This window comes from Scyliorhinus torazame, chromosome 21, assembly GCF_047496885.1.
Source record: "Scyliorhinus torazame isolate Kashiwa2021f chromosome 21, sScyTor2.1, whole genome shotgun sequence".
NCBI classification, from domain to species: Eukaryota; Metazoa; Chordata; class Chondrichthyes; order Carcharhiniformes; family Scyliorhinidae; genus Scyliorhinus; species Scyliorhinus torazame.
Window position 1 is genome coordinate 129718775 of NC_092727.1, and position 21933 is coordinate 129740707.

The following is a 21933-nucleotide window of genomic DNA, read 5'->3' on the forward strand; positions in this document are numbered from 1 at the left end:
TTAGTGGAAACAGTTTCTATTAAAACATATCTTAACTTTGATCACCTATATTCCAGCTTTCTTTAACTCTCTCAACTTTGATGAAGACAAACCCAGATTCTCTTCACTTAACCAAATTCCCTGATCTCTGGCATCATTCGATTCAATCTTCTTTGTCCCCTCTCTGTGTTACACAATAGTCCAGCTCACATTTGACCAGTGATGTGAAAGATTTACCATATCCTCTTTGCTTTTGCACTCTAAAACTCTGTTTGTAAAGCCCAAGAATCGATTCGCTTCTTTAACAACCTTCTCAATTTTCAAAAAACAATTCACAGAATGTGGGCATGAGTGACGAGGCCAGAACTATTTCTCCCTCCTTGCTTGCCGTTGAGAAGGTGGGGGTGAGCTGCCTTCTTGAACACAAAGCCGAATGGAGTTCTCGGCTATTTCTTTTTTTTTTTAAATAATATTTTATTGAAAATTTTTGGTCAACCAACACAGTACATTGTGCATCCTTTACACAACATTGTAACAATACAGATAATAATGACCTTTTTAAATTTAAACAAAAACAACAACAAATAAATAAATATTAAATAACAAAAAATAAAAACTAGCCCTAATTGGCAACTGCCTTGTCTCAGGCCACACACACACACACCCCCATCCCTCCCCCCCCCCCCCCCCCCAAGTCCTGGGCCGCTGCTGCTGCCTTCTTTGTTCTCCCCCATCTATCTTTCCGCAAGATATTCGACGAACGGTTGCCACCGCCTAGTAAACCCTTGAGCCGACCCCCTTAGGACGAACTTAATCCGCTCTAACTTTATGAACCCCGCCATATCATTTATCCAGGTCTCCACCCCCGGGGGCTTGGCTTCTTTCCACATTAGCAGTATTCTGCGCCGGGCTACTAGGGACGCAAAGGCCAAAACATCGGCCTCTTTCGCCTCCTGCACTCCCGGCTCTTGTGCAACCCCAAATATAGCCAACCCCCAGCTTGGTTCGACCCGGACTCCTACTACTTTCGAAAGCACCTTTGTCACCCCCATCCAAAACCCCTGTAGTGCCGGGCATGACCAAAACATATGGGTATGATTCGCTGGGCTTCTCGAGCACCTCGCACACCTATCCTCCACCCCAAAAAATTTACTGAGCCGTGTTCCAGTCATATGTGCCCTGTGTAATACCTTAAACTGAATCAGGCTTAGCCTGGCGCACGAGGACGACGAGTTTACCCTGTTTAGGGCATCTGCCCACATCCCCTCCTCAATCTCCTCCCCTAGCTCTTCTTCCCATTTCCCTTTTAGTTCGTCCATCATAGTCTCCCCTTCGTCTCTCATTTCCCTATATATATCCGACACCTTACCGTCCCCCACCCATTTCTTTGAGATGACTCTGTCCTGCACCTCTTGTGTCGGGAGCTGCGGGAATTCCCTCACCTGTTGCCTCGCAAAAGCCCTCAATTGCATGTACCTGAATGCATTCCCTTGGGGCAACCCATATTTCTCGGTCAGCGCTCCCAGACTCGCAAACTTCCCATCCACAAATAGATCTTTCAATTGCGTTATACCTGCTCTTTGCCACATTCCATATCCCCCATCCATTCCCCCCGGGGCAAACCTATGGTTGTTTCTTATCGGGGACCCCCCCAGTGCTCCGGTCTTTCCCCTATGTCGTCTCCACTGTCCCCAAATCTTCAGTGTAGCTACCACCACCGGACTCGTGGTATAGTTCCTTGGTGAGAACGGCAATGGGGCTGTCACCATAGCCTGCAGGCTGGTCCCCCTACAGGACGCCCTCTCTAATCTCTTCCACGCCGCTCCTTCCTCCTCTCCCATCCACTGACTCACCATTGAAATATTAGCGGCCCAATAATACTCACTTAGGCTCGGTAGTGCCAGCCCCCCCCTATCCCTACTACGCTGTAAGAATCCCTTCCTCACTCTCGGAGTCTTCCCGGCCCAAACAAAACCCATGATACTCTTTTCTATCCTTTTGAAAAAAGCCTTCGTGATCACCACCGGGAGACCCTGAAACACAAAAAGGAATCTCGGGAGGACCACCATCTTAACCGCCTGCACCCTCCCTGCCATTGACAATGCTACCATATCCCATCTCTTGAAATCTTCCTCCATCTGTTCCACCAACCGCGTCAAATTTAGCCTGTGCAATGTGCCCCAATTCTTAGCTATCTGGATCCCCAGGTAACGAAAGTCTCTTGTTACCTTCCTCAACGGTAGGTCTTCTATTTCTCTACTCTGCTCCCCTGGATGCACCACAAACAGCTCACTCTTCCCCATGTTCAATTTATACCCTGAAAAATCCCCAAACTCCCCAAGTATCCGCATTATTTCTGGCATCCCCTCCGCTGGATCCGCCACATATAGTAGCAGATCATCCGCATATAAAGATACCCGGTGTTCTTCTCCTCCCCTAAGTATCCCCCTCCATCCCTTGGAACCTCTCAGCGCTATCGCCAGGGGCTCAATCGCCAGTGCAAACAGTAATGGGGACAGAGGACATCCCTGCCTAGTCCCTCTATGGAGCCGAAAATATGCCGATCCCCGTCCATTCGTGACCACACTCGCCACTGGGGCCCTATACAACAGCTGCACCCATCTAACATACCCCTCTCCGAACCCAAATCTCCTCAACACCTCCCACAGATAATCCCACTCCACTCTATCAAATGCTTTCTCGGCATCCATCGCCACTACTATCTCCGTTTCACCCTCTGGTGGGGCCATCATCATTACCCCTAACAACCTCCGTATGTTCGTGTTCAGCTGTCTCCCCTTCACAAACCCAGTTTGGTCCTCATGAACCACCCCCGGGACACATTCCTCTATTCTCATTGCCATTACCTTGGCCAAGACCTTGGCATCTACATTGAGGAGGGAGATTGGTCTGTAGGACCCGCATTGTAGCGGATCCTTTTCCTTCTTTAAAAGAAGCGATATCGTTGCTTCTGACATAGTCGGGGGCAGTTGTCCCCTTTCCTTTGCCTCGTTGAAGGTCCTCGTCAGTAGCGGGGCGAGCAAGTCCAAATATTTTCTGTAAAATTCAACTGGGAATCCGTCCGGTCCCGGGGCCTTTCCCGTCTGCATGTTCCTAATTCCTTTCACCACTTCCTCTACCGTGATCTGTGCTCCCAATCCCATCCTATCCTGCTCTTCCACCTTGGGAATTTCCAGCCGATCCAAAAACTCCATCATTCTCTCCCTCCCATCCGGGGGTTGAGCTTCATACAATTTTTTATAAAATGTCTTAAACACTTCATTCACTCTCTCCGCTCCCCGCTCCGTCTCTCCATCTTCGTCTCTCACCCCCCCTATTTCCCTCGCTGCTCCCCTTTTCCTCAATTGGTGTGCCAGCAATCTGCTCGCCTTCTCTCCATATTCATACTGTACACCCTGCGCCTTCCTCCATTGTGCCTCTGCAGTGCCTGTGGTCAGCAAGTCAAATTCCACATGCAGCCTTTGCCTTTCCCTATACAGTCCCTCCTCCGGTGCTTCCGCATACTGTCTGTCCACCCTCAAAAGTTCTTGCAACAACCGCTCCCGTTCCTTACTCTCCTGCTTCCCTTTATGTGTCCTTATTGATATCAGCTCCCCCCTAACCACCGCCTTCAACGCCTCCCAGACCACTCCCACCTGAACCTCCCCATTGTCATTGAGTTCCAAGTACTTTTCAATGCATCCCCTCACCCTTAAGCACACCCCCTCATCCGCCATTAGTCCCATGTCCATTCTCCAGGGTGGACGCCCTCTTGTTTCCTCCCCTATCTCCAAGTCTACCCAGTGTGGGGCATGATCCGAAATGGCTATAGCCGTATATTCCGTTCCCCTCACCCTCGGGATCAATGCCCTACCCAGCACAAAAAGTCTATGCGTGAATAGACTTTATGGACATAGGAGAAAAACGAGAACTCCTTACTCCTAGGTCTACTGAATCTCCACGGGTCCACCCCTCCCATCTGCTCCATAAAATCCTTGAGCACCTTGGCTGCTGCCGGCCTCCTACCAGTCCTGGACTTCAACCTATCCAGCCTTGGTTCCAACACCGTGTTAAAGTCTCCCCCCATTATCAGCTTTCCGGTCTCTAGGTCTGGGATGCGTCCTAGCATTCGCCTCATAAAATTGGCATCGTCCCAATTCGGGGCATACACGTTTACCAACACCACCATCTCTCCCTGTAATTTGCCACTCACCATCACGTATCTGCCCCCGTTATCCGCCACTATAGTCTTTGCCTCGAACATTACCCGCTTCCCCACTAATATAGCCACCCCCCTGTTTTTCGCATCCAGCCCCGAATGGAACACCTGCCCTACCCATCCTTTGCGCAACCTAACCTGATCTATCAGTTTCAGGTGCGTTTCCTGTAACATGACCACATCTGCTTTAAGTTTCTTAAGGTGTGCGAGTACTCGTGCCCTCTTTATCGGCCCGTTAAGCCCCCTCACGTTCCACGTGATCAGCCGAGTTGGGGGGCTTCCCCCCTTGCCGGTTAGCCATCATCTTTTTCCAGCTTCTCGCCCAGTTCCCACGCGGCTGTATTTCTCCCAGACGGTGCCCCCCCGCCCATCCTTTCCCGTACCCACTCCCCCCTTTCCCCAGCAGCAGCAACCCAGTAATTCCCCCCTCCCCCCCCCCCGCTAGACCCCCCGCTAGCGTAATTACTCCCCCCATGTTGCTCCCAGAAGTCAGCAAACTCTGGCTGACCTCGGCTTCCCCCCGTGATCACGGCTCGCCCCGTGCGGCGCCCCCTCCTTCCTGCTTCTCTATTCCCGCCATAATTATCATAGCGCGGGAACCAAGCCCGCGCCTCTCCCTCGGCCCCGCCTCCCATGGCCAACGCCCCATCTCCTCTCCCTCCCCACCTCCCCCCATCACCACCTGTGGGAGAAAGAAAAGTTACCATACCGCAGGATTAATCATACAATCCCTCTTCGCCCCCCCCCCACTCGTCCCACCACTTTGTCCAAACGTTCATTTTCGTAGTCCAATCATTCCAATTTTTCTTCTACAATAAAAGTCCACGCTTCATCCGCCGTCTCAAAGTAGTGGTGCCTCCCTTGATATGTGACCCACAGTCTTGCCGGTTGCAGCATTCCAAACTTTATCTTTTTTTTGTGAAGTACCGCTTTGGCCCGATTAAAGCTCGCCCTCCTTCTCGCCACCTCCGCACTCCAATCTTGATAGACGCGGATCACCGCGTTCTCCCATTTACTACACCGAGTTTTCTTCGCCCATCTAAGGACCATTTCTCTATCCTTAAAACGGAGAAATCTCACCACTATGGCTCTGGGAGCTTCTCCTGTTCTCGATCCTCGCACCATAACTCGGTATGCTCCCTCCACCTCCAACGGACCCGTCGGGGCCTCCACTCCCATTAACGAGTGCAGCATCGTGCTCACATATGCCCCGACGTCCGCCCCCTCCACACCTTCAGGAAGGCCAAGAATCCTCAAGTTGTTCCTCCTTGCGTTATTTTCCAGTGCCTCCAACCTCTCCACAGATCGTTTCTGGTGTGCCTCCTGTATCTCCGACTTCACCACCAGGCCCTGTATGTCGTTTTCATTCTCTGCTGCTTTCGCCTTCACGACCCGAAGCTCCTGCTCCTGGGTCTTTTGTTCCTCTTTCAGCCCTTCAATCGCCTGTAATATCGGGGCCAACAACTCTTTCTTCATTTCCTTTTTTATCTCCTCCACGCAGCGTTTCAAAAACTCTTGTTGTTCAGGGCCCCATATGAAACTGCCACCTTCCGACGCCATCTTGGTTTCTGCTTGCCTTCCTTGCCGTTGTTCCAAAGGATCCGCTGCAATCCGGCCACTTTCCTCTCCTTTTTCCATCCGTGTCCAGGGGGAACACCCTTCTGGTTTACCGCACGGTGTTTTCAGCCGTTAAAATTGCCGTTGGGGCTCCTATCAAGAGCCCAAAAGTCCGTTTCACAGGGAGCTGCCGAAACGTGCGACTCAGCTGGTCATCGCCGCACCCGGAAGTCGGTCTTCTCGGCTATTTCTAATAGCAGTTCTGATTGAACCACAGGATTGTAATTCATGAGTCACATGTAGAAGGGACTAGGTACAGACGCAGATTTCCGGCACTAAAAGACATTAGTGAACCAGATGTGTTTTATTTTTATGACGATCTAGTAGTTTCATGGTGACCCTCACTGATACTAACTTTCGAATTTAGATTCACGTCATTAATGGAATTTAAATTCCGTGTGTGGAGATTGCATATTCTCCCCATGTCTGCATGGGTTTCACTCCCACAACACACAGATGTACAGGTTGGGTGGTTTGGCCGCACACAATTGCCCCTTAATTGGAAAAAAATAATTTGGTGCTCTAAATTTATTTTTAAAAAAAGGAATTTATATTCCTCAGTTGTCATGCTGGGATTTGATCTCTTGCCACAGATCATTATTCAGAGGCTCCAGATTTCTAGTTCGAACAAAGCCACTAGTATATTAGTGCATCCCCTTTCACCTGCAATGATTTTTTGGGTTAAAGATGCATTTTTATTCGGGATTTGATGATAGAGATAAAAATAAGTATGAAGAGGAAGTGTGTGAGCTGGTTTAATGGGTTTACTGCACACTGGATACTGGCTACACTGACAACCTACCCTCAGACTTGACTCCTTCATTCTCAGTATTTTCAGGCAATTCGTCATCGCCCTGGTTGGCATCTATTATAAGAAAATACCAGATAATATAAAATATAATCAACAGACATGTTCTAATTATTGTGGAGAATTATTTCCTTCTGATAAACTGTTTTATCCAATTCAGAAATGTCTCTAAGGGCTTCACAATTAATTACTTTAACATTGAATGATTGATGTTGGTTACATGGAAACCAGTTTTCACCAGAAACAGAACTTGATGAAAGAATATTTAAAAATGGCGTCCCGATTTCCCATGCCCCGGACACGACCCCGAACCTCCCCCCAAATCCCAGCACACTGTAAGGGGGTCACCAGCACCCCCCCTAAACCCCTCCCTCAATCATCTCTGCGCAGAAAATGCCTAACAATGTCCCTGCCAGAGCCACACAGACATCTTGGCAATGCCAGGTTGGCACACAGGTGGCACTTCCAGGGTGCCAGACTGGCAGATCCAGGGTGCCCAGGTGGCACCAGCAGTACCAGGTACCACCCTGTCTAGAGGGCATGCACCTGGGGCCTCCAATCTCTTTGGCGATACCCATGGGTGCTGTTCTGCCTGGTCCTGGTTTGTGGAGTCCAGCACTGAACGGCCCTCGCCCAAGGTCTCCAGGCGAAGGGGATAGATCCCAACACCTTGGTTACCTCCGGGAACTGCATATTAAAGTGAGATTGGCTGTCTTGCTCCAATATGCAGATTTGCCAAAGAGCGATCCTGCCCACAATGGGCGGGCTTCACATCGTGATGTCTCGCGAGATCACGTTAGGTCTCGCAAGGTGTTGCCGGAATCAGGGTCTCCCACCATTTACTGGCCACATTGCGCCGCGGCACACAACGTTTCAGGCGCACCGTGGCCAATAGATCAGCCCCGGGTTTACAGTGAATCCAGTTGCAATGGAAAGAACTATCCAATTAGTACAACTCCCTTGCTCTTTCCCAGTAATCCTGTAAATTCCTACTTATTTATCCAAATTTAGTATACCCAATTCTTTTTTCCAATTAAGGAGCAATTTAGTGTGGCCAATCCACCTACCCTGCACATCTTTGGGTTGTGGGGGCGAAACCCACGCAGACACGGGGAGAATGTGCAAACTCCACCCGGCAGTGGCCCAGAGCCGGGATCGAACCTGGCACCTCAGCGCCGTGAGGAAACAGGGCTAACCCGCTGCGCCACCGTGCTGCCCCACTCCCTTTTTAAAGTTATTATTCACCGCCATTTCAGAATGAGCATTCCAGATCAGAATAACTTGCTGCAGAAAAATTGTTCCCCTCACGTTTTCCCCTGGGTTTTCAGTCAATAAGTTAAATCTGTGTCCTCTGTTCACCGACCTTCCTGTTAGTGGAAACACTGCCTCCCAATCTATTCTATAAAACTGCTCTGAAATGTGGACACTGTATACCAGCTGTCCTTAACTTTCTCAACTTTAATGAAAACAAACCGAGATCCTCCACTTCACCAAATTCCCTCATCGCTGGCATTATTCAACTAAATCTCCTTTGTCCCCTCTCTACTTTCTACTGTGGTCACAATAGTCCAGCCCACATTTAACCAGTGATTTGAAAGGTTTATCATAACCTCTTTGCACATGTACTCTAAGCCTCTGCTATAACGCCCAGGATTCCTTCTGCTTTTTTCACAACCTTATCAACTTCATATTCATTTATTCACAGAATGTGGGCATGACTGGCGAGGTCGGAATTATTTCTCCCTCCTTACTTGCCGTTGGGAAGGTGGTGGTGAACCTTCCAGGTGAAACCAGGTGAAGGTTGTCTTCTTGAACAAAGCTGAATGGGGTTCTCGGCTATTTCTGAGGCAGTTCTGATTGAACCACAGGATTGTAGTTCATGAGTCACATGGAGACGGGACTAGGTACAGACGCAGATTTCCGTCACTAAAAGACTTTAATGAACCAGATGTGTTTTATTTTTGTGACAATCTGGTAGTTTCATGATGACCCTGACGGATACCAACTTTCGAATTTAGATTCATGTCATTAATGGAATTTAAATTCCTCAGCTGCTGTGCTGGGATTTGATCCTTCGTCACGCATCATTATTCAGGACCTCCAGATTTCTAGTTCCAGTAAGACAACTAGGATATCAGTCCCCACCACCCCCCACCTGCAAAGATGTTTCTACATTTAACTGTCGGCTATGTAAGAGAAGCATTTTTACTCGAGATTCAATGTCAGGAAGCTAATTAAATATGAAGAGGAAGTTACGTGTGTGAGCTGGTTTAATGGGTTTACTGCACACTGGTTACTGGCTACACTGACAACCTACCCTCAGACGTGACTCCTTCATTCTCAGTATTTTCAGGCAATTGTTCATCGCCCTGGTTGGCATCTATTGTGGGAAAATACCAGATTATATAAAATAAATCAACAGACATGTTCTAATCATTATGGAGAATCATTTCCTTCTTATAAACTGTTTTCTAAACACCCCACCAACACCGACAGCAGACAACCCCGACCCGATCATGTGCGTGAAAAATGTCAGCTTGGTACCTTGGCATCGCCATGCTGGCACCCAAGTGGTACTACCAGGATACCCAGGAGGCACCAGCAGTGCCAGGGCACCACCTTGCCCAAAGGACATGTAGCTGGGCCCCGCAATCCCCTGAGAGACCCCCAAGAGTGGATTCCATTTGGTGCCCATTTGTGGGGACCACAACAGCACTCACCTGAGGTCTCTGAGGCGAAGGGGATTGATCCCAAAGCCTCAGGTACCTCTGGAATCTGCACGTTAGAGTAAAGCTACTGCCTCGCTCTAATATGTAGATTTGGCAAAAAATGATCTCGACTAATGTGGGCAGGATACACATTGGAAACCCCGCGTGATCGCGTTGGATCCCGTGAGGCCTGATAAGCCAGGTAGACCCCGGGAACGGCCAGGTAGACCCCGGGAACGGGGTCTCCCGGCTTTCAACGGCCAAGATTCAACCACAGGATTGTAGTTCATGAGTCACATGTAGACGGGACTAGGTACAGATGCAAATTTCCATCACTAAAAGACTTTACTGAACCAGATGTGTTTTATTTTTATGACAATCTGGTAGTTTCATGGTGATCCTCACTGATACTAACTTTCGAATTTAGATTCATGTCATTAATGGAATTTAAGGGCGGCACGTGGCGCAGTGGTTAGCACTGGGACTGCGGCGCTGAGGACCCGGGTTCGATCTCGGCCCTGGGTCACTGTCCGTGTGGAGTCTGCACATTCTCCCCGTGTCTGCGTGGGTTTCACCCCCACAACCCAATGATGTCCAGGTTAGGTGGATTGACCACGCTAAATTGCCCCTTAATTAGAAAAGAAATAATTGGGTACTCTAAATTTATATTTAAAAAAATTAATGAATTTAAATTCCTCAGTTGCGGTGCTGGGAATTGATCTCTCGTCACGGATCATTATTCAGGACCTCCAGATTTCAGGTTCGAGCAACACAATATTAGTGCACCCCCCCCCCTCCCCCCCCCACACCTCCCCCCCCCCCCCCCACACCCCCCCCCCCCCCCCCCCCCCCTACCACCGCCGCCACCACCTCCTGCAATCATTTTGTACATTTCACTACAGGCAAGGTGAAAGAAGCATTTTTAATTGGGATGCAATGACAGGGATAAAATTAAGTATGAAGAGGAAGTTAAGTGTGTGAGCTGGTTTAATGGGTTTACTGCACACTGGTTACTGGCTACACTGACAACCTACCCTCAGACGTGACTCCTTCATTCACAGTATTTTCAGGCAATTCTTCATCGCCCTGGTTGGCATCTATTGTGGGAAAATACCAGATTATATAAAATAAATCAACAAACAATAATTATGGAGAAAAAATTCCTTAACTGTTTTATCCAATTCAGAAACATCTCTAAAGGCTTCACATAGAACAAATTACTTTCAAACGCAGTGATTGTTGTTGGTTACCTGGTAACCTGTTTTCACACAGCACGATCCAAGAAACAGAACAAGATGAAGAACTCTTTCTGGTGAAGATTAATGATGGAACTCAGCAAGACACTGTGATTATCCGCCTGCCCTTCCCTGAATGGTGGCAGGGAATCTCTAACATCAAATTGAAAAGGCAGATTCGGCATGAGTTTAGTGTCAGCACTTTTGACAATTATTATGCTTCCAGACCAGACCCCAACAGTGGCTTGGATACTGGGCTGAAACCCCAATATTTTAGTTTATTTTGCAAGACTGCGCGGAAAGAATGATTCACTGCAGGATTGATTGCATGAAAACATAGTGATTTGGTATTTATGTTAAAACGTTTTTCTGATTACAATATTAAACTCTTTACCTTCTGACCAGAAAGGAAGTGCTTACAATTGCCCCTTAACATAACTACTCAATTCCCCATTAATGAACAAGAAAATAAACAAACAGCTCTCAATCCAGCTTAAAAACAGTACAGCATATAGTAATATTTGCTTTACAGAACGAGGGCGAAATTCTCCGGTATCGGCGCGATGTCCGCCGACTGGCGCCCAAAACGGCGCAAATCAGTCGGGCATCGCGCCGCCCCAAAGGTGCGGAATGCTCCGCATCTTTGGGGGCCGAGCCCCAACCTTAAGGGGCTAGGTAAGGTAGGTGGTTTCATCTACGCCAGCGGGACAGGCATTTTAGCGGCGGGACTTCGGCCCATCCGGGCCGGAGAATCATGGGGGTGGGCCCGCCAACCGGCTCGGCGCGATTCCCGCCCCCGCCGAATATCCGGGGCCGGAGAATTCGGCAACTGGCGGGGGCGGGATTCACGCCAGCCCCCGGCGATTCTCCGACCCGGCGGGGGGTCGGAGAATCTCGCCCCAGATTCTAGCTCACGTTAGGATTCCTTCAGACTCTGGCTGAATAGCTTCAAAAAGCTGCTTCAACTGGATTATTTCAGACTCTTCCTTGTCTTCAGACAAGACTGCTCTGCTTTCAAATATTATTTGTTTTTAAAAAAACTATCCTAGTGGGAAAGAAAACCGCCTTTACTTGTGGACTCTGTGGTAGCCAGATCAGACCTCTTCAAAAGTTATCTCAAAAATCTCTCTCTCTTAGCTCCAACCAGCACTGAAATCATCTTCCCAAGCTGAAAAACAAATGAACTTCCCAGGGACTGAAAGCACATTAACTCTCGAGGGACTATCCCCAGTCAAACCACAGTGCATTAGCCCAGACTAAAAAACACATTCCACTTGGTCAATTTCACCTCTGGCTCCTAAAAGCTCCCAGGCCCTGCAAAACAGGATTTGTTTGAAAATAACCTGACCACTGCACTCAATCGCACTCTAACCCCAGGATTTTAACCCTTAAATTGCCAAATGCTTCAAATCCAATATTCTGAAAAGTCTCCAGTTGTCCACAATGCAGTGCTGTACTGCATGGCCAGCGAGATTAGGGATCAATTTCCCCAGGGCGTTTTCCGCTCTGGTTCAACAACTTTGCAGAAGTTTGGTGGAAACCCCGTTACTGTTCTCAATGGAGTTCTGCCAGTGTTAACTTCGGAAACTGGAAAAGCTTTGAGGAAATTTCCCCTCTACGTTATTGACCATGGAGATGGGAATTGACCTCATTCAGCCTTTGACTAACCAAAGTCATTGTGGCTGTTTTAGTTTAAACAGCTTCTATTTACTAATCCACAAATCACACCTTGTGCTTATTGACTAATATCTCGTGTACACCGACTCCTGGGTCCTTTCCAACTTTTATTACAGTTCCATGCGCTATAAAACTGGCCTATAAAACAAAAATAGGGCCCTGGCCATTTGTTCATCTTGTAACCATGATGCTGAAATAAGAGCATGTCAAAGACATTCTTTAGGATGTCAGCCCTGATCAGTCCATTTTGTGCTGGATATCACACAAACTCATGAATGTGGCCACGCCCATCACTTTCAGCCCTGAAAACGTCCAGCCTACCTCAGATTATCCTGGGTAAGGTACCTCCAAGCTATGAGCAACAGGTAAAGATCGCAGTTTCACACTGCTACTGTTCAGTAACAACACGAGTGATATTCACCACTGCCGTCAAGCCCAAAAGATGTTCTGTCTATCACTGAGTACTATAGGATGTGAATTTCAGTGCCAGTGTGATGGCAGGTATGTAGCCTGGGCATCCCAGAGTGGTGGGTCGTATCAAACAGCATGACCCTTACGCTGTTGGCAACAGGCAAGGTACAGATCATACCTAGCCAGCCCGTGCTTGCAAATCTCAACATTAGATATGATTCTGCGGGCAGCACGGTGGCGCAGTGGTTAGCACTGCAGTCTCACGGCGCCGAGGTCCCAGGTTCGATCCTGGCTTTGGGTCACTGTCCGTGTGGAGTTTGCACATTCTCCCCGTGTTTGCGTGGGTTTCGCCTTCACAACCCAAAAAGATGTGCAAGGTAGGTGGATTGGACACGCTAAATTGCCCCATAATTGGAAAATATGAATTGGGTACTCTAAATGTATTTAAAAAAAGATATGGGGCGTCATTCTCCGACCCCCCGCCGGGTTGGAGAATCGCCGGGGGCTGCCGTGAATCCCGCCACCGCCGGTTGCTGAGGTCTCCGGTACCGGATATTCGGCGGGGGCGGGAATCGGGCCGCGCCGGTTGGCGGGCCCCCCCGCTGGATTCTCCGCCGGTTGCCGAAGTCCCGCCGGCAAATTGCCTGTCCCGCCGGCGTGGATTAAACCACCTTTTGAACGGCAGGACAAGGCGGCGTGGGCGGGCTCCGGGGTCCTGGGGGGTGGGTCCTGGGCCCCGGGAGGTGCCCCCACGGTGGCCTGGCCCACGATCGGGGCCCACCGATCCGCGGGCGGGCCTGTGCCGTGGGGGCACTCTTTCCCTTCCGCCTCCGCCACGGTCTCCACCATGGCGGAAGCGGAAGAAACTCCCTCCACTGCGCATGCGCAGGAAATTGTCAGCGGCCGCTGACGCTCCCGCACATGCACCGCCCCGATATGTCATTTCCGCGCCAGCTGGCGGGGCAACAAAGGCCGTTTCCGCCAGCAGGCGGGGCGGAAATCCCTCTGGCGTCGGCCTAGCCCCTCAATGTTGGGGCTCGGCCCCCAAAGATGCGGAGCATTCCGCACCTTTGGGGCATCTTTGGGGCGGCGCGATGCCCGTCTGATTGGCGCCGTTTTGGGCGCCAGTCGGCGGACATCGTGCCGTTTGGGGAGAATTTCGCCCATGATTCTGCAATTGGACAACATTTTCTAAATTATCCTATGTGCTAAGAATTACACTGAGAACCAATTTAAGATTGCCAGTCGGGCTCGCAGTCTGGTGCATATGCGTGTGCTGGAAGCAACATATATTAATCCACATGACCCTGTTCTTCACAGACAGAAAGAATATGTATACACATTGTGCCTGTTTCAGCTAAACTGAATGGATTACAGCCATTCGCTAGTTCATTCCTCAGGGCAATATCATGAGCAATCAGAGTACAGCTGCCAGATTTAAGTTTCAAGCAATACTTAGCATTTAACCGTCAGTTACCATGAACCAACATCTCCATGGTAATGCCGCTACCAATCAGAGTCCACTTGCCAATGAATCAGAACTCTATTTGCATACAATATAAATTTACTGTTTTCTCTTCCATTGGTATCATTGTGAATTGTTCTGCTGAGTGCAAGATGAAAAGCTTCAGCAAAATATGTTTTGTTTGGAAATCTTCAGCTTTTCTTTATTCACAAAATGTGGGCATTACTCACAAGGCTAGATCTGTTTCTCCCTCAATTGCTGTTGAGACGGTGGTGGTGAGTTGCCTCCGTGAAAACGAAACTGAATGGCGTCCAGTGCCATTAACCATGAGCCATGTTGCTGTGGGTCGTGAGTCACATGTAGTATAGTCCGGGTAGGGAAAGCAGACTTCCTCCCATTAAAGACATCAGCAAACAAGATGTGTTTTTTAGACAATTTGGTCATTTCATGGTGACCATTGCTGATATCAACTTTTTATATCAAATTCATGTAATTAACTGAATTTAAATTCCTCAGCTGCTGTGCTGGGATTTACTGGGATTTGAACTCTTGTCACCAGATCGTTAGCCCAGGCCTCGGGATCTCCAGTTCCAGTAACACCACTAAGATACTACTGTACCCCTTGCTACCTGCAAAGATTTATGTCATCCATATATCTGCAGGCAAGGTGAGAAAAGCGCTTTTAATCAGGATTCAATGACAGGGTACACAGTAAGTATGAAGAGGAAGTTAAGTGTGTGAGCTGGTTTAATGGGTTTACTGCACACTGGATACTGGCTACACTGACAACCTACCCTCAGACTTGACTCCTTCATTCTCAGTATTTTCAGGCAATTGTTCATCACCCTGGTTGGCATCTATTGTGGGAAAATACCAGGTTATATCAAATGTAATCAATAAATAAGTTCTAATTATTACTGAACAACATTTTCCCTCTTATACGCTGTTTTATCCAATTCAGAAACCTCTCTAAGGGCTTCATTTACAACAAATTACTTTGAAATGCAGTGATTGTATTTGGTTACTTGGAGTTGAATTTTCCAGCCCTTCCCGGGGGCCGAATCCTCCGGTTTCACCAACGGTGACCCCCTGTGGTTGGTTCACTGGCGGCACAGATGGCAAACAACAGAAAACACCATCGATATTGGTAAGACTGGAAGATTCCACCACTAGCCTTTGGAGAGCAGCCTTCGCTTTGGAAAGATGCTGGGGGGGGGGGTGGGGGGGGTGGGGGAATCCCGCACTTGTTAACCAGTTTTCACAAAGTAAGATCCTAGAAACAAATCAAGATGAAAGAACTGTTCCTGGTGATAAATGGTGGAATCGCAGCCTTGACATTGCAGCAAGTCCTCTGATCTTCTCTGAATGGTGGTATGGGACCACTATCGTCAACCAGAATAGGCCGCGTCATTGTCAGCACATCTGGCTATGTAACACTGCATTGGATTGCCACCTAGATTTGGGGGTTAATTTTCGCTCTGCTTCTCCCACTCACTGCTGCAACTCTGGCAAGAGTTTGATGGAAGCCTAGTTAATGTGCTCAGTGGAGTTTCATCCAAGTTAAATTGGGGAACAGAAGAAGTTTTGGCGAAATTTCCCTTCTCTGTTCTCAACCATGTGGCTGGGGCTTAGACCCAATCAGCCTTCTATCTCAGCAAAGGCCTTGTCCAACATGTAAATTAAATTGTGACTTTTAGTTTTGGTTAAAGAGCTTAGACCTGCTAATCTACAAATCCAGTCTTGTTTACACAAAGGTTCCTTCATTAGTACTTGAGTCTGTGGCTTTAGATTATTCAATTTGTGGTTCTAGATTATACAATTTGCTCTGTCACACTCTCAGGGTGTCTCTCTAAGGCACATTTACAGTGAATTAAACTGAAATTGAAAGAGCTGTCCAATTAATCCAATTCCCTAGCTTGCTCTTTCACAGTAATTCTGTAAATTATTCCTTCTCAATTATTTATCCAACTCACTTTTTAAAGTTACTATTCACCACCCTTTCAGACAGTGCATTCCATATCAGAACACCTTGCTGCAAAGAAATTGTCCCCTCGTTTTTCCATAGAACCATAGAATTCCTACAGTGCAGAAGCAGGCCATTCGGTCCATCGAGTCTGTACTAACCCTGTGAAAGAGCATCTTACCTTGGCCCACTCCCCTACCCTGTCCTCGTAAACCCACCTAACCTGCACATCTTTGGACGTTAAGGGGCAATGTTTTATCATGGCCAATCCACCTAACCTGCACATCTTTGGACTGTGGGAGGAAACCGGAGCACCCGGAGGAAACCCACGCAGACACGGGGAGAACGTGCAGACTCCGCACAGACAGTGACCTGAGACCGGAATTGAACCCGGGTCCATGGAGCTGTGAGGCAGCAGTGCTAACCACTGTGTTACCGTGCCGCCCTGGATTTTCAGTGAATTAGTTAAATCTGTGTCCTCTGGTTACGGACCCTCCTGTTAGTGAAAACACTTTCTCCATACTTACACTATCATAACTTCTCTTAGTTTTGAACACCAGGGGCGGGATTCTCCGCCGGCGGGATGCTCCGTTTTGCCATCGCCCAGGGAATTCCCGACGGCGTGGGGCTGCCCCACAACGGGAAACCCCATTGACCAGCCGGCGTAACGCAGAACCCGCTGGCGGGTCGGGGCGGAAATGCGGGGCGGATAACCCAGCCCCCGTATTCCAGCTTTTCCTAACACTCTCTGTGTCACAGAAAACAAACCAAGATTCTCTTCACTTAACCAGAGTCCCTTACCCCATAACGTATTTGCATTTGCACTCTAAGCATAGAAGGAAATATAGCTCAGGATTCCATTCACTTTTTAACAACTGTACCAACTTTTTATTTATTTATTGACCAATGTGAGCATCACGGACGAGGCTAGAATTATTTTTTTCCTCTTTAGTTGCCATTGAGAAGGTGGTTCTGATCTACACCACTGAACACAAAGCTGAATGGTGGGGAAGCGCAGTGGTTTGATCCCGGCTCTGGGTCACTGTCCATGTGGAGTTTGCACATTCTCCAGTGTCTGTGTGGGTCTCACCCCCACAACCCAAAGATGTGCAGGGTAGGTGGATTGGCCACACTCAATTGCCCCTTAATTGGAAAAAAATTATTGGGTACTCTGAATTTAAAAAACCACAATGCTGAATGGCATGCTTGGCCATTTCTGAGCGCAGTAAAGAGTCAGCTCCATTTATGTAGGTCTAGAGTCACACGTACGCCAGACTGGGTAGGGATAGCAGATCCCCTTTCCCCAAAAACATGAGTGAACCAGATGGGCTTTTATGGCAATTTGTTAGTTTTGTGGTGACCATTACTGACACCATCAGTAATCATTTCAGATTTGTGTAATTAATGGAATTTAAATTCCTCAGTTGCTGTGCGGGTAATTGAACTCTTGTCCACGGATTATTAGTCAAGGCCTCGGGATTTCTAGTTCCAGTAACACCAATAGGATACGACTGTACATCTTGCCAACTGCAAAAATTTCTGTACATACATCTGCAGGCAGGGTGAGAGACCATCTTTAATCGGGATTCGATGGCAGGGAGCGAATTAAGCATGAAGAGGAAGTTAAGTAGGGCAGCACAGTGATGTAGTGGTTAGCACTGCTGCCCCAGGGCGCCGTGGACTCAGGCCCTGGGTCACTGTCCGTGTGGAGTTTTCACATTCTCCCCATGTCTGCATGGGTCTCACCCCCACAACCCAAAAAAATGTGCAGGGTTGGTGAATTGGCCACGTTAAATTGCCCCTTATTTGAAAAAAAGACTTGCGTATTCTAAATTTATTTTAAAAAAGAAGAGGAAGTTAAGTGTGTGAGCTGGTTTAATGGGTTTACTGCACACTGGTTATTGGCTACACTGATAACCTACCCTCCAATGTGACTCTTTCATTCTCAGTATCTTCAGGCAATTGTTCATCGACCTGGATGGCATCTATTATGGGAAAATACCAGATTATGTCAAATGAAACCAAAAAATAAGTTCTAATCATTACTGGAGAAAATTTTCCCTCTTATCCTCTGTTTTATCCAGTTCAGAAACATCTTGAAGGACTTCACATACAACAAATTACTTTGAAAGTGAATGATTGTTATTGGTTATTTGGTAACCAGTCTTCACACAGCAAGTTGCCAGGAACAGGACAAGATGAAAGGACGGTTTCTGGAGAGAATTAATCTCCAGTTATGACACTGTGACAATCCCCCTGCTCTTCTGAGATGGTGACAGGAAATCTCTGATATCAAACAGAAAAGGCAGATTGGGCATGAATTTAATGTCAGCACTTCTGACAATGCTGCACTGTGTTCGAATGGCAGTCTAGATTTGGCAGCGGATTTTCACAGTGCTTCTCACTGTGCTGTTGTAACAATGGCTGGAGTTTGGTGTTAATGTGCTGAATGGAGTTCCCCCAAAATTAATTTGGGAAACTGGAGAAACTTTGGGGAAGTTTCCCCGCTGTGATCCGGAGGTGGGGTTTGTAGCCACCCAGCTTCTGTGGTCCAGTCCTCCCAGCACCCTGAGAACCCGCTCCTGCCAATTTCTTCCCAGTTATTTTTCAACAGCGTCATTGATCCAGTTTGCAAAATGGTGGTGCTGAGGTTTGACTAAGAAACGAGCTTCAACCCTCCCCCAGACTGTGGAAATCCCTCCCATCATGCTGGAAGAGCATCATCATCAGATTCCCCTCTCACCAATCGCTCTCCTTCCTCCCCCCTCTAATACTTCATCCCATCTTTGTAGATATTCCAGTCCTACGCCCTCAACCCTTTTATGTTTATGTTCAGATGTCCCTTGTAGACTTGACCCCTCCCCATCTAGAGGCCTATTGAACTGTGACCTACAAAGACTCCATCCACCAGGAAACCATCGTGTGCCCATCCCTATATTACCTCATTTCAATCTACAGGCTTCCCTTACTGTGACTGTGCCATTTGCAGCCCAAAATTAAACCAGAAGCCCCCAGGACCGACATGCATAAGGGACTGACCATGCCCTGTGGGCACCGTGGTGGTTATCATTGACAATGCACTGATAGGTGCCTGGACTGGGACAAAGACTGTCTTACCAAGCACTGCCTTCTAAATTGTGACACAGGGCCACGGGATTGTCTATGCATTCTGGTCCTGATCCTTCTTGCCCAGCTTTTAGCCCCTGAATAATCACCCCCACCCGCCCCCGTTCCCCCATAGCCTACTCCGTCATGTGTTTGTCTGGACCCTTCCCCATTCTCCCCCAACTGGTCAAGCCTTTGCTCTTCAGCCCTTTTCACCATCTCTGCTGTCTGGAGTGAAGAGCGTTGGCCCTGAAACCCCATTGAGCTCCCACAGGTCCTGCCTCACGGCCTGGCATGGAGTCAGAGCAGGCCCAAGCGCGATACAGTAAAATGTAGATGAACAACCTCAAAGTTACGAGTGAAGTGCAGGTCATCAGGTGTATTTCACTTATATCTGGGGCGACATTCTCCGACCCCCCGCTGGGTCGGAGAATCGCCGGGGGCTGGCGTGAATCCCGCCCCCGCTGGTTGCCGAATTCTCCGGCACCAGAGATTTGGCGGGGGTGGGAATCGCGCCGCGCCGGTTAGCGCCCCCCCCCCCCCGGCGATTCTCCGGCCCGGATGGCCCAAAGTCCCGCTGCTAGAATGCCTGTCCCGCCGGCGTGGATTAAACCACCTACCTTACCGGCGGGACAAGGCGGCGCGGGCGGGCTCCGGGGTCCTGGGGGGGGGGGGTGTGGGCAATCTGGCCCTGGGGGGTGCCCCCACGGTGGCCTGGCCCGCGATCGGGGCCCACCGATCCGCGGGCGGACCTGTGCCGTGGGGACACTCTTTCCCTTCCGCCTTCGCCACGGTCTCCACCATGGCGGAGGCGGAAGAGACCCCCTCCACAGTGCATGCGCGGGGATGCCGTGAGCGGCCGCTGACGCTCCCGCGCATGCGCCGCCCGGAGATGTCATTTCCGCGCCAGCTGGCGGGGCACCAAAGGCCTTTCCCGCCAGCTGGCGGGGCGGAAATCAGTCCGGCGCGGGCCTAGCCCCTCAAGGTTAGGGCTCGGCCCCCCAAGATGCGGAGGATTCCGCACCTTTGGGGCGGCGCGATGCCCGACTGATTTGCGCCGTTTTTGGCACCGGTCGGCAGACATCGCGCCGATACCGGAGAATTTCGCCCCTGGTCTTGAAGCACGTTGGTCTAATTAGCCACTAGCGTGGCCTTTTGATCTCCAGCGAGGGTGTGATTCTGGTGAGCTGGCTTTTTAATGAAACTTCACGATATTTAAATGCATGAAAATGCTGTTCCCCATATGGAGTGGTGGCCTACCCAACCCGCCACTGGACCTGGGTGCGGACAATCACAATCTCATTTAAGAAAGAGATGAGGAGAAGGGGCGTAAATCTCTGGAACTCTCTCTTCAAAAAGAGTGGAAGCAGTTGTTGAATACATTTAAGGTTGAGCGAAATAAATTCTGGATTAACAAAGGGGTGAAATGTTATTGGGGGTGGGCAGGATGTGGTTCCAATCAGATCAGCCATGATATTGAACGACGAAGCAGGCTCGAGTGGCCGAGTGGTCTACACCTGGGGCAAAATTCTCCGGTATCGGCGCGATGTCCGCCGACTGGCGCCCAAAACGGCGCAAATCAGTCGGGCATCGCGCCGCCCCAAAGGTGCGGAATGCTCCGCATCTTGGGGGCCGAGCCCCAACCTTAAGGGGCTAGGCCCGCGCCGGACTAATTTCCGCCCCGCCAGCTGGCGGAAAAGGCCTTTGGTGCCCCGCCAGCTGGCGCGGAAATGACATCTCCGGGCGGCGCATGCGCGGGAGCGTTAGCGGCCGCTGACGGCATTCCCGCGCATGCGCAGTGGAGGGAGTCTCTTCTGCCTCTGCCATGGTGGAGACCGTGGCGAAGGCAGAAGGAAAAGAGTGCCCCCATGGCACAGGCCCGCCCGCGGATCGGTGGGCCCCGATCGTGGGCCAGGCCACCGTGGGCCCCCCCCCAGGTCCCCGGAGCCCGCCCGCGCCGCCTTGTCCCGCCGGTAAGGCAGGTGGTTTAATCTACGCCGGCGGGACAGGCATTTTAGCGGCGGGACTTCGGCCCATCCGGGCCGGAGAATCGAGCGGGGGGGCCCGCCAACCGGCGCGATTCCCGCCCCCGCCGAATATCCGGTGCCGGAGAATTCGGCAACCGGCGGGGGCGGGATTCACGCCAGCCCCCGGCAATTCTCCGACCCGGCAGGGGGTCGGAGAATCTCGACCCTGCTCTCTTCATACACTTCAAAAAGTAGGATTTACAGACTGATTCTCAGATTAGCATATGGGATTACTGAACTATACTAACGTAATTGTGAGGGAGGGAGTGGAGGTGAGAGGGGGTGAGGGAGGGAGTGGAGGTGGGAGGGAGGGAGTGGAGGTGGGGGGGGTGAGGGAGAATGTGGAGGGTGTCGTCCATCCGCGGATGCCACATGTTAGCCGCCCTGATATGGCAGGCCGGTGTCGAGGACACGGCTGCAGGTTGTGTGGCTGATGGGCTCAGGCGACTGGCACACTGGGAGGAGTATGGTGTGAACTGACCGTTGGACGCAGACAGTGACCAGGTGTTAGGCTGGCTGCGTATCTGCAGTGCGACCAGGCCACCGGGGCACACAGGGATCCCATGCAGCCCGGCTGGCGAGGTGTGGAAGAACCTCCGTGTAACACGTTGTTTCTCTGCTCCCCACCACCCTCCTGCAGGTCACCATGTTGCCAACCAGACAGCGATGTTCACCGCCGTGGTTGGAGCCGCAGTTCTGGTGTTTGCCATCCGGCAGCG

At 49.9% G+C, this 21933-nt stretch overlaps 1 protein-coding gene across 50 annotated transcripts in view; it reads right to left on the reverse strand.

Moving 5' to 3' along the window:
* The window catches only part of odad4 (outer dynein arm docking complex subunit 4), a 112868-nt gene that overhangs the window by 18350 nt on the left and 72585 nt on the right, over positions 1 to 21933 (reverse strand). For 17 of the 50 annotated variants that reach the window (XM_072487601.1, XM_072487586.1, XM_072487602.1 and 14 more), the window contains 5 exons: positions 18005 to 18067; positions 14914 to 14976; positions 10366 to 10428; positions 8941 to 9003; positions 6618 to 6680 (listed from right to left, as the gene is read on the reverse strand). The exons of 3 other annotated variants lie outside the window; for them this stretch is intronic. In XM_072487601.1, the coding sequence (XP_072343702.1) occupies positions 6618 to 6680; positions 8941 to 9003; positions 10366 to 10428; positions 14914 to 14976; positions 18005 to 18067 (315 nt within the window). The remainder of the gene's footprint in view (positions 1 to 6617; positions 6681 to 8940; positions 9004 to 10365; positions 10429 to 14913; positions 14977 to 18004; positions 18068 to 21933) is intronic. 30 more of the 50 variants (XM_072487611.1, XM_072487606.1, XM_072487594.1 and 27 more) reach the window with 12 other exon arrangements.